General features: G+C 45.6%; 1 protein-coding gene across 3 annotated transcripts in view; it reads left to right on the top strand.

Moving 5' to 3' along the window:
* Positions 1-16,098, top strand: part of TANC2 (tetratricopeptide repeat, ankyrin repeat and coiled-coil containing 2) — a 212,134-nt gene that overhangs the window by 39,249 nt on the left and 156,787 nt on the right. For all 3 annotated transcript variants that reach the window (XM_075722714.1, XM_075722713.1, XM_075722712.1), the window contains exons 2-3: positions 12,736-12,807; positions 14,747-14,749. In XM_075722714.1, the coding sequence (XP_075578829.1) occupies positions 12,736-12,807; positions 14,747-14,749 (75 nt within the window). The remainder of the gene's footprint in view (positions 1-12,735; positions 12,808-14,746; positions 14,750-16,098) is intronic.

The following is a 16,098-nucleotide window of genomic DNA, read 5'->3' as shown; positions in this document are numbered from 1 at the left end:
CCAGACTCAGCAGTTCAATGACTGTCTTCAGTGCTAAAAGACACATCATTGGAGAGCGGTAACAGTTCTCATAGCAGCCTGTCCAGGAATGTTTCATTGTGACAGTGCTGCGGCGATGATCACATGCCCACGTGAAGCTGGAAGACCTCCATTTCAGACTGCATGTTAATTGTGACAAGTGCTAATACAGGACGGATGGTACGCTCTGCCACAGATCAGTTCCCTGCAGGAAGTCGTAGGTGAATCAGTCGGGCTGGCCAAGGGAATTGGATCGGGTACGTCTGGGTGGGAGAGCGCTGTGGTCCGCGGGTGAAAGCAGGGACTCGCGGTCGGAACGCCACTGCTGACCGTCGCTGGTTTACTCTGTGATCTTGGGAAAATCGCTTAAAGGAGCGTTAGCAACAGTGCCTCCTTAGCTTTTGTGGAAAAATTAACAATTTGGTAGCTATGAAGCTCATCGAAGGTGTAGGGAGGACACATGGGCTAGAGCGGTTCCACCCATAAAATACGGTGTATTAGCTGATAGAAGAAAAAAGGTTTTGAGTTCTAGGACAAGGTTAACTTAAACCTTTGCAAGCACTTGAGATACTTTGCTTGGGCTTTTGGTAGGCTGTACTCGTGCTGTCCCAGGTGCAGCCGGTGAGCAGCGCGTCTCGGAGGCGAGAGCCGGAGCCGGCCTGGGGCGCGCAGCATCCCCGTGCCTGCGCGCGGGCTGCGCGCGGTTGCTCTCCCCACGCAGTCGCTGGCTCCTGGCTGCGGGCGCCGCGCGGCGCGTGGGGAGCGTCCCCCGGCCTGGGCGGTGCGGTGCTCTGCTTCTGGGTTCCCATCGGTTCAGCCAAGGCCAAAATGGTACTTTCAGCGTGTTGGTTATGGGTTTGGGGATTTCAGAGCCTTTTTCCTATGCAGGAGGGCTTTGAATCCACGATAAATCCCTTTCACTGCTCTCTTCCTGTCGTTGAAGGATCGCTGAGTGCTAGCAGCAGACTGCCTGTCATAAGAATAACCTATTCTCAGCTTCAGTCACTTGTACCCATTTCTCAACTAATTTTAGGACAGATGACCACTAAGCCGTTCTAAAAATGCTGTTCGAACTTTTAGAGGAGCACGCGCAAACGTAAAGACAAAATTTGCCCTACAAAAGAGGTAACTCTTGTTGTAGCTGTTACGAAAAGCACATGTTGTATAGAGTGTTAATTGTTTTTAGTTAATTACATTTTAACATATTCAGTCACTTGGAATAATTAGTCTATCTGTCATGCTTTTTATCTGAAGCTGAAAATGCTTGTGGTTGCTAAAGGTCCCAGACAGCCTTATTGGAGTATGCAAGTATTTTATAATTTGCAGATGGAGAGCAAAAGCATGTTGAGTCAGTGATGACAAGGAGGGAATTTGGAAGTCAGTCATCGCTGATCCTCCTTCGCTCTCGTCCCCTTCCCTCGTCGCCAACATGCGTACGCGTCCCCACCAGACACCGCAGGCTCTCGCATGCAGAACAAAGGGTTTTCCCACCTTGGAATGAGTTTTAAAAAATGCACGACTGGAGTGTTTGTGGACTTGTTCTTTGATTGCCTTTTGAAATACTATGGTTTCCTACCTCTTTCCCCTCTGTTACACATTTGGGTATTACATCTCTTCAGACGAGAAGGTGTAACAACTCCTAACTCGTTCTGCTTGTGTGTGCTAACACCAGATTCAATTCTCTGCTAATCCAGTTTGAAAGACCTCCTTATCCCAAAATATAGGAGATCATGTCTTTCAAACGGCTAGAATGACGTTTTGTTCCGCTGCAAGAAAAGAAACAATTTGCGCTTTAATGTAAATGAAAACATGTTTGTTTTCATATCTTTCTGTTTAACTTTTAGCTCTTGATTATGCCTCGCAGGAGCTGCTGGGTTACTGAATAAGGATAATTGAAGCTGTTTCCGTGCTGTGGAAGCTCCTCTGGGTGTTGGGTCTGAGGCACGTTTATGAGCTGGAGAAAGCCTGGGGCACGTTTGGGCAGAGCGGGAGCCCGCGCGCGTCGCGGCCGCTGGTGAGGCGCACGGGAGGTGGCGAGGCGTGGGAGGAGCGGCGCTGCTGGGGGGCTGAGAGCAGGGCGCCTGGAGGGGCCGCGCTTCCTCCTTCCAGGAGGTAGGAAGATGGGTCTCCATTTCACCGCGGTCATGACCGAGGGGCAGTCGCAGCAGTAGGGGCGAGGCGGTACTCGGAGAAGGGATGCTCCCATCTCTCTCCGCTGCACCGGAGCAGGGTTGCGGCAGCGTCCGGGGATTGACTGCTTCAGAGCGGCCTCGCCGGCTGGCTGGCTCTACCCAAATGCCTACCTACGGGCAACCTCAACCACGTTTCTTTTGAGACAGCACGCGGTCACTCCAAGCTGCAGATTCTAGTACGCTAGATCAAATACCCTGCTGTGGCTCAGACTGCCTGCCCGGTCGAGAGCAGCAGCGAGGAGCAAGCGCGAGCGCCGACGTCTCGCTCGGAACGGTTTCTTTCCGTACCGGTTGTGCAGCGTGAGTTGTCTGCGCTGCAGCCGGCGGAAGTTTGGGTTCCAAGGTGTGTTCCTCAGGTTGGAGTTACATTTTTGTTGTGTGATACAATGCTGACTTGCTAACGAAGAGCCTGTCATTTGTGACAGAGAACTGCTTGGGAAAGACCCCTTGGGCGTGGAGAAGTTCCCCGGGCAGTGGTGGTGATGCAGTTTGCTTTTAAGAAAGAAAAACTTGGGGGAAAGAAGGTCCAGGTTAAAGTCCGTGGAGGCAACATACCTCATTTACCTGTTAACCTCATTTATCTTCTGGGTGTCATGGTTTGTTAGCAAAAGGTCTTCATCTACTTGTCAGAACAAAAATAAAAGGTAGAAGTAAAATGCAAAATGGTGCAGTTATTTTGCTGGATGGTTCTGTGAGTGAGTTATCAGGTCCTCTGATTTCGATAGCAAAGCAGGTATTTTGTCTGAAATAAATGTCTTCTCATTGACTGGGTTGTCCATCTCATGTATATAAGGATAAATCTTTGAATTTCTTCCAAAACAATTAACAAAATACTATTTTGAGTGTTTGCTCACAAATCTGGAGAAAAACATATTTTCTATCATCAAATCAATATTACATGCAATTATTAAACCTATTTATTGTCTTGTTTAGTAAAATAGATAATGCTTACACTTAATCCCATGTCAGGGGAGTAACGTCTGACTGTGGTGGTTTGATCAGCTTTCTCCAAGCCATCCGTCGCGGTCCCTCAGCCTTTATTGAGTGGGTGGATAAAATCCCATCTCTCGTATCCACGTTTGTGTTTCCTTACAATGAGTTCTGAAGAGGCGAGTGCTTCTTATTTTTCTCCTCTCTGGAAGTGGTAACTGTGGTTCTTTTATCTGCTCATCCTGGGTGATTCTGTATTGCCCCCATAGGAGCTTGAAACATAATTTGAGAAAAATAATTATAAGTTGATGCACATAGATTGCCGCAAATTAGTACCTTTCTGATTCAGTGACAGTAAACATTACATTCAGCTGATTACTTCCTACGCTGCCCCATTAACTTTTATGTAGTTTCCAAAAAGACCAGCTTTACATTTATTTAAATGATTAAAATAGTGAACAAGTGAGGCTACTTCCATTCCTTTTAGTGACTAGATTGAAAGATTGTTCATCAAAACAGTTTTGGGGACAAGTACTGAAAATTTGAACAGTAAATCTAAACAAAATTAGTCAGCTAAAATGCAGTGAACTTAGATGGCTTGTTTGGCTGAATTTTTAGAAGCACCAATGTGATTTAACCCAAATCTCACTGACAGTGAATGGAACATTAGAAGTCTGAACAAGTCCAGCTCTCTTGGAAATTAACTTTGCTAATCTAATTTTGTATTGAGATTCATCCTGTCATTTTTTTCTTGGTCCTGTTTTTAAACAAAGTATGGGTTTTTAAAGGAGAATTATTACAGTGTGTATTTGGTCCGTTTAGGGATGTCTACATTAGAGAAACTCTCTAAGAGTTATGGTGAATTCCAAGTTTTATTCTAGCTAAAAGATCATGGATGTTTCAGACCTTTTTTAATAAAAAGGTTATGGATGAAAATAAAAAAAAAAAAATCACTGAAATCTTCAATGTGAAAATGTATGCTTCCAATGTACATTTTTGAACGACCAGTCTTGAGATTATGAGTTGAATAGGATGATCTTTTGTGTTCATCTTGGCGATTCAGAGTCCCCGTACATCTGCTTTTGCCCTTTCTCACAGCTATTTGGACAAATTAAAGAATGCTGTTTTCAGTGCAGATTGCTTTCTGCTCTCGAGATTGTTCCTTAATGAGCTCGGATACAGTGCAGGTACTGAGGGTAGCTGGCCTTTGTTTATAAATTTAGATAATGTACTTATTAATGCCATTTTAAAGTGCACAATGTATAAAGTGCGCCCATCTTTTTATAGTTATGGATAAAATCTGTAATGTAATTTCATAAGCTTTAATGGAATAACGAAGCCAGAATGTGTACTCGTATTCTGGTCTTTAGGTGTATTAACAAAGTGGCAATAATACTGGGTTTCTGAACTGCATTGTGCTGTTATAGCCATGACTCCAGAAATAATTTGTTCATAATGTTGAACATTTTATAATATTCAAGGTTATTTTCAAACCGTGACTCAGTTGGAGTCGGTGCATACCTTGTGTCAGTACTGACTCCTCATTTGCTCACTGCTCTGATGTCCAGTGGGACTATATTTAACGTATAACGAGGTAACCCCCCATATATTAATTTTCCACTTTAGCAAAAGTATTTCAAAACACAGCCTGGCGCTTCCATGTTCTTAAATACTAGCATTTTGTTTGCAAAAAGGAAGAAAGTCTTTTGATGGCCCATGGATTAACAATTACCAAATGTAATAATATATTTATGAAAACATTTCTGCAACTTCCAGCTCCCATTGCTTTGCATTATAAAGTGTACACAGCTGAAAAGCTTTTGCCTTTTTTTTTTTTTAATTGGGGCAGTGATGTAATTGAGGTGGACTCTTCCCTTTTTGACACTTTGAAATTTCACTGCTCGGCTTACTTCTGAAAAATGGCTTTTGGTGTGTGCTCTTGGCCACTGAATGAAGATCTATTTATCTGGTGTGCATAAAAGTCTAGGAATTAGAATTCGTTTAAATAACATTATCTTTAACATTAATTGCAGAAAAATAATTCTGCACAGAAGTAGTATGCCTTGGATGCCTTTTATGACTTGTGTGAATTATCAGAGCTGTTCATAAGGGATTCAACATGTTGGAAAGTGGTTGGGGGGCTCTTTTTTAATGATATGGCCATTAATAACCCAGGTGTGTCCCGTAGTGCCGTCGGTCAGTCTCCCACCCTCAACACCCACGGCCGCCCCCCCCAGCACCCCCCGGGGAGCTGTTTTGGTGGGGGCAGAGGCTTTCTTCTGTTAGTAAATTAATGGAGTGCCTAAAAATCTATCATAAAGGTTTTAATAATACTCATTTTAGCGTAGTAATAATTTTTATATTTGTTTTCTGAAGCAGAAGACCCCCTCACAAACGAAATAATCGGGAAGAATTTTTGATTAAAATGATTCTTTTAAGTGCCAGACTCGGTCCACTCTCCCCTCTTGCTCCGTTTGGGCACGTTTTGCCTCTTTCCAGGCACAGATCCCCCCTGGGAGGACAGCAGGCGGTTGCGTTTGGCACATGTCATTCCTTAGCCTGGCTGAAATCCATCGGGATTGCTGAGAGCGAGATTTGCAACTACCTCTCCTACGCTGGGCTGAGCCGCGGCGGCTCCGGGGACGGGACCCAGCTCTCCCTCCCGCAGCAGCGATGCCCTGAGGTCCCGGGACCGGTCCGGCTGCCGTCACCGCGCGCTTTCATCCGGCGTGCTTTCATCCCCTGTGGCAGTTTGATCTTTATTTATTTCCTTTTTTTCACGCGTCTGTGCTTTGGGAGCACGATGGCAGTTGGGAGCCACCTTGCCGTACGTTACGCCGTGCACAAGGCAGACCTTTCCTTCCGCAGGGATGCCCGGCTGGGCTGGAACCGGATCAGTTCCTAACTGCTGGACTGGCTTTGTGTGAGTCTTCTGTGTTTTCCAAATACAATTGTGATAGGATGCAGATTTAAAGTATTGATTTATAAGCTATCCTAGGGGCGCGTGCTCTGTCAGTCGCTGTTAGAGCAGCGGCACATCTAATGCAGTCAGTTCTTGCAGCAGATTTCCCAGCATGCGTAAAGCAGGCTGACCCACCCTTTTATTTTTCTGCGTTAAAAATTGCTTTGTCAGATAAAAGAACTGGGAAGACATTTAGTCACGTTGTGTGTGGTAGACACCGTTTTAATTAAATAGGGGAACAGGAATAGGGGGCTGCTGGCACTTTATTTTATTTAAAACTTGTCGTCTTTGCCTTTAATGTGAACACCTGGCAGCGAGGTGATGCTGAAGGCGCGGGGTTATTTGCTGACATCAGATCGTGTTGTTGCAGATGCATCTTGCTCGGATTTGCAGACCCGTCTTACTAATTGCGATGCGGTGCTTTGTGCAGTGGATTCGTTTGGTAGGATTGCTGAAACCCTTGCAATTCTCTTTTCCCTTCGGGAGCGGTGTGTTCAAAGGATACAGTTCCATGCGTTGGAGAGGATTTGTTGTGTCATTGGTTTTAAATGGAGAACTGGCAGAATAGAGGGGGGAGGAGGGAAGCAGGCGAGGAAGAAGGGGAAGCCGGCGTTTCTCAGACCCATTTATAGTAGGGGAGACTGCTTTTCTGAAGCTGTTACTAAACATGATTGTGGTGAGATTACTTTAATCCCTTTGGAATTGAGAGAAAGAATTAATAGCTAGTACTTGTTTGCTGTATGCTTGCCACATCATCAGCCACTCGGACGGCCTCCTTTGGATTTCTGACCCCAGTTTGTCTAGTGCAGTTGGTAGCTGCTGATGAGACAGCATCTTTCGGAAATTAAAATGATGTGTAAATCTTAGTGGACTTTCTTACCATTGATATATTTAAAAATACAACAAAGTTTTCCTTTCTCTCATTGCTAGATACAAGAGAATATGGATTACTGAGTCAGTATTTTCCTATGTCATTCATTTCCCTTGGGACATATACAAAAAATAACTATTCTCTGTTTCTCATTGCACCTTCTGTAGAAGCTCCTTAACCAGGCTTACCTCCTCTGTTCTGATGTTTATTTTAAATTAACACACATACCTGTGTTTTCTAGCAGTGATTTCACAACCAGTTTACTTTTGGTGGCCTCTCTTAGATGTTGGGTCTGAGGCTTTGTCAGTAACTGTGGTGTTCCACCGTGCTGGCAATCGTTACAGCAACCGAGGCAACTGCGCTTCCATGAGTGATACTGTCTGCAGACTGTTGTCCAGATGGGTCGTGCCTATGAAGAGTAGGTATTGCTAAAGCAAATACTAACTACCACCTAAAATCATGCATAAATAAAATAACTAACAGTGTTGTTGGGACGAGAGTCCTGATGCACAGAGGGGTGAGCACTATCAAGACCGGAAACTCGAGCACTTGGAAGTTTGAAAACGTGAGAATTAATGTTCCCTTAGCAACAGTAATTTGCCCCTTTTTTTTTGCATGTATATTAAGATAACTCTTTAATTATGTATGGTATTGTTCCCTAGTAACCTTGCTCCTCCACTGCTGGGAATGGAGTCTGCTCAAAATTTTGATTTGTAGCAAAGAGAGGAAAAAATTAAACAGTTCAACTGTTCAACTCTTAACTGCAGGCTGTTCCTTATCTTCCTGAAGTCCTCTGCCTTTTCACCACGAGGTTTAAATTCTGCAGGTACCAGCCTTCTCCCTTACCTGGCATTGATTTGTTTGTATTTATTTATATCTTATTGCAAGTATTCATCATTTCACAATTCCTGCCTGCGAGGGAGAAGGTGCCCACTCTTGCCCCGGAGGATCCGTACTGCCTGGATCTGCTTGCGGGAGGCTCCGTGTTTTCTGCTGCTTTTGCTGGATTATACAGGGCATGGCAGATGGGAAGGGTCGGTGGTCCGCAGGGTAGAGGGTAGAGGGCTTCCCAAAACAGCCCCTAGCCTGTCAGGCTGCCTTATGGTAATACAGTGAACCTGTGGTTTTATTTTTGCACGTTAAGTGTGCACACACATGCACTTCTGTACGTTTGTGAGAGGCACAGCTTTACGCTGGCTGTGCTTCTTCTCAAAATACTCCTCATTAAAAGCCACTGAATGGTTTCGAGAATACCCGTTAGATTGCGCTGTGTTGCACCCAAGCTACAGCCTTTGCTGCAACTGCACCAAATGCAGCAGCAGCGGCTGAGCACAACTGAATGCCGATTAAAGACGTAATATATGCTGAGTCATCAGATTTCTTTTTTCCTTTCCCACCCTCCTAAATTGATTCGGGAAGTTAATTTACTGGGATCTTTCTCTCCCCCTTAATATATCGTGTAACTTGCAAATTACCTGGGAAATCCGTACCAGGCTCTGAATCCTGTGCAGCAGTTCCTGTCCCCAAACCCGATGGCGTTGGCAAGGAGTTGTCACCATTTTGCATCCCACTGTTGAGCGTTAGAGAGCAGGACCACCGGGTCTGCAGGCCGTCAGCCCTGCTACCGTGGGTAATGCTTGCTCTCAAAGCATGAGAACTGTTTTTGCTATGTCCAAGTGACTGTACAGGAGAGATCCTGTCCTGCCAGGTGATCTTAAGTAGATTAATTCCTCCTTGGGCATGAAGTACCCAACAGTACGGCTGCTGGTGGGTTGGCATGGTATCTCATTAAGCTCCCATCGTTGTATTTTGTAAATGTACCACGCTCAGAAAATGTCTGCTTCACTTTGGTAGGGAAGCTGACTTCCCAGAGACCCAAATCTACTTGTTCTGGGCTAAAAGCTAACAGCTTTTTTTTTTTTATTTTAAAATAAAGAACATGCTTGTCTCTTAGATTTATTCCATTGTAGAAAATCCAAGTAGGATTTAGATTCCCAGTAAAGCTATTGGTAAAAGCCGCCTGTCTTCCAAACAGCAGCTTGTGTTTCCTCCCTACCAAAAATGGCGTCAAGGAAAAACCTTGTTGCTCCCACTAATGGGAGAACCAAATTTTGGAAGAGCTGCAAACCCGCTGTGGTGAAGTGCAGGTTGGTGCTGTGGTGCTCTGGTTTCCCTGTTGCCCCTCACGCCATAAAAGAGGCGCTTTCCCGTCCTCCGTCCCCAGTCCGCCCCGGGTGATGGCGGCTCTTGCTGCTGGCCGTACTTCAGGTCCCCAGGGAGTGATGTTTTGTTTTTCCCGAGTGCTCTGAACGCGGGGGTAGGGGGTGGTGCCGGGTCAAGCTTGGCTGAAACAAGCAGGTCTGAAGCGGGTGGGCGCGTCAGCCCGGCTGGGTGAGGAGGGAGCCTTCGGGAGGGCTGCGGGCGTGGGAGCGGGGCTGAGCTGCAGCAAGGCCGTGCTGGGGATGTGAGGGCAACGCGAGTTTTCAACAGAGCCCAGTTATACGGAAAAAAAAATAACTGGAGTGAGCATGGGTTCGTACTTGGTCTGTTCCTTCACCTCCGGAGTTCATCCCACCCAGCAACATTGACTGGAGAGGTCAGGCATCCCTTACTATCCTATTATTTTTTAAGCCAAATTTAGTCCTTAAAGTCCTTTATTAATTTTTTTTCCCCCTAATTTTCAAAACTCTTCCATCTCTGTCAGGCGTATATTAGAGGGTTTGGGTATTATGTAGCTCTTTGAGGTGAATTAGGAAGAGGGCATTTTAAAGTTAATTTGGAACATCTGTTTATGATAGTGAAACTGTATTATTAACGTAATGAAATATTAGCTGCCTTTGGTGTTCAAAAGTATTCAACCGAAATGAGAGCTAAGCTGTTGTCTAAATCTTATTGCAAAGCACCATGGAAAAAGCTATGGCATGTATTAAAGAAAAACTTACAAACCAGTTTCATGTCACTAAACATTCCCCCATTTTATAGAATCATCGAATCGTTTAGGTTGGAAAAGACCTTTAAGATCATCCAGTCCAACCATTAACCTACACTACCAAGTCCACACTAAGCCAGTCAAGGGCAGACTGGACTAAACCATGTCCCAGAGTGCCACGTCTGCCCGTTTTTTGAACACTTCCAGGGATGGTGGCTCCACCACCTCTCTGGGCAGCCTGTTCCAATGCTTGACCACCCTTTCCATAAAGAAATTTTTCCTAATATCCAACCTAAACCTCCCCTGGCGCAGCTTGAGCCCATTCCCTCTCATCCTACCGCTAACTACGTGGGAGAAGAGCCCAACCCCCCCTCCCTGCCCCCTCCTGTCAGGAGCTGTAGGGAGCGATGAGGTCTCCCCTCAGCCTCCTCTTCTCCAGGCTGAACACCCCCAGCTCCCTCAGCCGCTCCCCACCAGCCCTGTGCTCCAGACCCTTCCCCAGCTCCGCTGCCCTTCTCTGGACACGCTCCAGCACCCCAATGTCCTCCTTGTGCTGAGGGGCCCAAAACCGGACACAGGATTCCAGGTGCGGCCTCACCAGCGCCGAGCACAGGGGCACAATCACCTCCCTGCTCCTGCTGGCCACACTGTTCCTGATACACTATTCCTTACCGTAGTTTGAAAACCAAAGACGGGATTAGATTTTGAAGTCTTATTTCAGAGGGGTTTTTAAATGTCATTTAGCCCCGTTGTGCTGCTGCCTTCCTGTCCGTGGGGTTCTCCGGGGCTGTTCTCACGGGAAGGGCCGGGTGCCCTGCGGGCCCTCGCCTGCGACCCCTGTGAGGTCGCGTCCCGCCGGGAGCCGCCATCCCGCCCGGAGCAACGCGGCGCGTGCCAGCTCCCTGCCGGCGCAGAGGGGAGCCGGGAGCCGCCTGCGGGTGGGCCGCGCTGTCCCGGCAAGGGTTCCTCTAGCGTCGCGCGTGACAGCTCTGCCAACAAAAAAAAAAGTTTCTCTTTTGATGATGATTGTGTGGCTTTTGATAAATACAGGGTTTTACTCCAACTTTCTGTTTGTAACCCTCGTCTTTTGAAACCGTCAGTCCTTATAATTATCTGTCATTAAGCATTTATGTTTGGAGCTCAAAGGTGTTTTCTTTCCTTCGTAACTGAGAGGTTGCCCATGCGGGCTCGTAGCTGAGGGGCCTGTAGCGATGACGATTATACCTGTACGCAAAGCAGCCTTCAAAACCCACCTTGCGTATGGCAAGCAGAACCACCGAGAGCCAGCTGTCAATGCTCTCGTGCGCCAGCCGCGCTGCAGGAAGGCTCCGTGTAACTAAGGCCAAGAGGGTGTCTGCAGGCTAATAATTCCAGGCTCCTGGAATACGTCGGAACTGCAGTCGTATTTGCAACGTCACATCCTTCTTGCAACCAGAACAGACAAGTGAGCAGGAAAGATGTCGTGGTCTGTGCCCTCCTTGACACCTGGCAGTTGTGACGGCTTGTTGGGGCATGAGCAGCTGACAGAAAATGGGGGATTTTAGTTTAGAGGCTTCAGCTGGCTTCAGGAGGCTGACCTTTACGTGCAGCTGTTGTATGACCAGGGCGAAGCGCAAAGGTGACAGAAAATTGCGTTGCTGGCACCCGTTGGAGGTGCCTGAACGTTGCTTCGGGGAAACTGAGGGCTGGAAGTGTTTTGCCAAGGGAAGAGGAAACCAAAAACCTCTCTGTAGCCTGGGCTGTGGGCCTGCTTTTTGGGAGCATGGTGGTAGACCTGAATTTTTGGGCACCTATCAGTTCTGCTGGCGTGCTCCAATACACAACTTACCTTTCAAGCCAGAGTAACAGATGTAAGTCACATGTAGTTGATAAAGTTGAATTACTTCATGGCTTAACAGGCCCATCCAGCAAATAACTTTGGGGATATCTAGATATTCATAGATATAAACATATCAAAGTGCAGCTGCTTTTAGTGTAATCAAAAAGTATAAAGGGTAAAATTGACTATTGAGTTTTTAAACAGCTATTTAAGAATTTGCTTATTGCAAAAATATTTTTAAAGATTCTGAAAGTTTCTCCCTCCATAAGGTGTAATAACCTCTGAAATACATCCTGCATTTTAAATGCCTGGTTTGCTTTTTCCAATCTGCATAGCTGGACTTCTTTTTGCTTTCAGCTGGCATAAACCCTGTGTACTCAAGCATCTATATTGATGTGCATATCTATTGTTTCTAATCTGGTCAGTTGATCAATGAAGACCAGCATGTAATTAATTGTATGATATTGTACACAATGTCCCACTCTACATTTATCCAGATGGATTTGTTATTTGTTAACTATAGCTGCTTTCCTAAACAGTTTCAAGGGGATATAATGAGAGTGGTTTTGTTCTTCCCAGCCTTCCCTGTTTTAGCTGACAAATAATTTTAAAGGGAAACAGTTTCAAAGAATATTTTTTTATTCTTTTTTTTTTCTGGATCTCTTTCTTCAAATGCTTAATATTTTTTACATTTTGATATAACAGTCCGAAGTGAGGGAACTAATGGAAGATGCACGGTTTGGTTACTATTTCATTCAGAGGTCTGTGGGGTCAGTAGGAGAAGTTAGAAGCCTCCTTACATCCTGAGGACCTCACAGATTTCACTTGCAGCGAGCTGGGGAGAAGCTGGAAGGAGCAGCAGAGGAGTCAGTCAGCAGCTCGCCCCAGTCTCCGTCTGCAGGAGGGACTTTGTTCTGCTCTGCTACAGATAGGTGATGGTACTCAAGGAAAAGTTGCATCTGCCTGACCTGTCCACTATGATGTTCTACTTGTGCTGTTTTGGTTCTCATGCAGATGGAGGGAACGAGGAGCCACCAGACCGAAGACAGGCAAGTGTAGACTCCCGTCAGAGCCGATCTGGGCAAGGTAAACCTTAGTGTTGTTCTGCCTCGGTGACTCGTTTCTCATCCGTTCACCTTTATATATACGTTTTGTGTTTTTCATAAGACTGTGTGATCTTACGGAGTTTTGTAACCATCGTTATTACCCACATAGCTACAAATTTACTAACATTCACAAAAGAGACAATCTTTGCCTAGTTTGAAGGAGTTCAGACTAATTCGTGGCCCAGCGCGGGTGTACCGGTAAGAGCGCACGGCATCTCCGTTTTGCTGGCGGAGGGATGGTTTTACGCAAGGGCGGTTGCTGGAGCTGGTGGTGTAAGAAGTCTTCAGCACATACCAGCACAAATCGGCAGGCCGCTCGGGGGCCCCTTGCCTTCCCCCCGATTGCAGCAGGCTCTCAGCAAGCTTGCCTTCCTCCCAAACCCCACGGTGGGGTAGAGGGGACCTGTGCCTTCCTGCTGGGGGGCTGAGCAGCCCCCGTGCTGCATCTTTCGCTTTGTTTTGTTTCATCCTACAGGAACAGGGTAAAAGGTCCTAGGAAGAGAGTAGTAAAAATAGTTTTTATATTATTTAAATAACGATTCTGCAAACCGTTTTATTCAGCATCCATCGTTCACAATAGCCTTGGTGGCTAAAACCACCGCTAGAGCCGTGTCACGGGGATTTCCAGCACTGACAGCAGCAGCTCTAAGGTCTGTGCTGGCTTACGTGTCCTTTGAAGTAGCTTACTTAAAACTTTCAGCATTTGTTCATTTGAGAGAGTTGTGAAAATGCTGGTATTTTCACACAGCTCTTGAGACTAAGAAGCATTTTTCGGAAGCACGGCTCTGGTAGGTGCTATGTGCATTGACTTATTTTCTCTTTGGGATTGCAGCAATAATTTTCCTTTCATTTAGGTTCAAGTCTGTTGTTGTCATGGTGTCCTAATGACTTCTTATGGAGACATTTTCTCCAGAGCATTGTTCTTTCTTGGCAGTATTCCAGTGTTGCCCGGGCAAAATTATTGCAAGTGATTGAAGCCTGCGATCAGAATTAGGGGGATCGGAATTTAGAGTTAAATAAAACCCTGAAGCCCTGCGAAACGTCAACAGCCGAAACTGCTCTGTGAACATAGGATCTTTTTATTACTATTTTAAAATGTATTATTTTAAATTTTCTTATTTTAAAATAGAACAGTTAAAATTAGGAAGGAACAAGGGAATTTATAACTGCGTGTAGCCCATGATAGCTTGCATACAAGTAGCATTTCTGTGCTTTGAGAATACGGAATGAATGGTTGCTCTTTTCCAGACACTGTTGGCTCAGTTGAAGTTGCTGTTGTGTTACTTCTGAAGGCTGAGCCTTGCGTTCGCTGCTGTTGGTCCCTGTGATGTCCTTTCATTTGTCTGGGTTTTGTCCCTTGGTTTGTTGTTACAAGCTACAGCAGCTCAGATGCAGCTGCTGATGGGAGCTGCCTGCTGGGTTTCTGTCCGCGTGTTTCAGGCATTCTGTTCTCTCAGGTTACGCTTCAGCCTATTTATCCAGCATCTCGGCTGCTGTGGAAAAGTACCAGTTTTGGGCAGAGGACATGGCGCTTTTTTTGCACATACTTACTTGCCAAAGAATGACCAACCTGTATCTGTTTGCCTTAATAAATATGACTCTAGGAATTGCAGTAGCTAGCGAGACGTTTCAGCATGAGAGGGAGTAGAGGGGGAAACGTAAAAAAATACTTCCAAATTCTTGCAGAAACAAGCTTCTGTGCTAAATGTTTCCATTTGGATCAATGGATGTGACTGTAGACGCAGGCTTTCTACAGTGTGGGAGGGGAAGTCTCTTTGCTCCATGAAAGTATTATCTTTAGCTTTGCCCTGTTCTGTGTCCGTAAGATGCTCTCTGTCTGCACACGTTAACGTGTATTTTTCATAGTGAAGGGCTAAGGGGTTTTACTGTGCTTAGATAAACCAGCCGAGTGAAATGAGGCGGTCATCTTACTCGTGTTTAAACTTTCATGTTGCCATGTGTGATGCCCAAGTCTAACAGCTGTCTGTAAAGCTTTATTATCTTGCAAAACTTCAAGAAATAGTTTATTAGTTCAAATATGCACTTTGCAGTAACATTTTATTTAAATATATTTTATAGACAAACTGTCAAAGTTCAGCCATGAATGCTCCCGAATTTGAGGGCTTGATAAACCCCATGGTCTGTCTGACTGAAACAAATTTAAGACTGTTTCCAATTACCTTGTTTGTGTGTTTGTTTACTCTGGCAAGGATGAGAGAGAAATTTTGACATCTGTGGAATGAAAAGAGTATGTTGTGGATATTTTGTGAGTTCACTGGCTCTGTTGTAAAGCATTTGAATTTTAGGAGGGAAAATACCCCTGAAGACTTTGCAAAGATGTCATGACTTTTATTTCTATGTAAGATACTGCCCCCAGTTGCCTTCAGTTTTAGGAAAAGATTGGTCAAAGATGCTGTGAACTTACACTGTAATAACCACTGAAATGCACACAGACTTTAGGTCTTTCCCACACCTTGCGTTGCAGAAGATGCCTACTGTTTATAGTTCCCTCAAACCCCAAAATCTAGCCTGAGGAAATTTGAACTTCATTTTTAAGAATCAAAATCAATGATGGCAAATCTTTTTTTCATGTCTGGCGCCAAATGTATTTTGAAAAAAACATCGTAGCTTGTTTCTGCCGATGCCAGTGCTGATTTTGGCGCTGATGCTGGTTTGCCTTTCCTGGCACTCGCAGGTGATTATGAACAGGCTTGCAGAGTCAGCAGAGGTGTTCAGCTCGCCAGTAACCCTGGAAAAAGCAAGGTCCTCGACCAGCTTATGTCAAGTAAGCTGTATATGGAGCCAAGAATTACAATTGGTAATGCAGAGCTGGAAGAAGTCAATTTTTGCTATATTAGCAGCATGCTATTAAATTATGCCTTCCTGGAAGAATTACGCCCAACTGCACTAACAAAGGCACTGCATCTTTTGGCTGATAAGCAGAAAAACTTAGAAAGAAGATCATCAAACTTGAGATTTCGAGCTCTGCTGAGCAGTAGTGCTGTCCCGTGTGCTGTGTGTGTGCAAGCCTTGGGCTTGCTCTCGAGAGCACGTGCGTCTCTCCAACATACCTCCCTTGTCCCGTCTGCCTGATGTGCTGTGTGACGTCCGATGGAGAGGGATCTGAGAAGTGGCAGCGTTCCTACCTCTGAAGCTCTGGTCGTGTGTGGCTCAGACCTGTGTCAAATGGGAGACCCCGGGCGGTCTCAGCTGGCTGAAGGTGGGTGGGTGCAGCGGAGCTGCCTGTCGCCCTCAGCTCCCTTCGTAGTCC

Source organism: Pelecanus crispus, chromosome 18 (genome assembly GCF_030463565.1).
Source record: "Pelecanus crispus isolate bPelCri1 chromosome 18, bPelCri1.pri, whole genome shotgun sequence".
Taxonomy (NCBI): Eukaryota; Metazoa; Chordata; class Aves; order Pelecaniformes; family Pelecanidae; genus Pelecanus; species Pelecanus crispus.
This window is presented reverse-complemented; position numbering and strand designations above follow the sequence as displayed.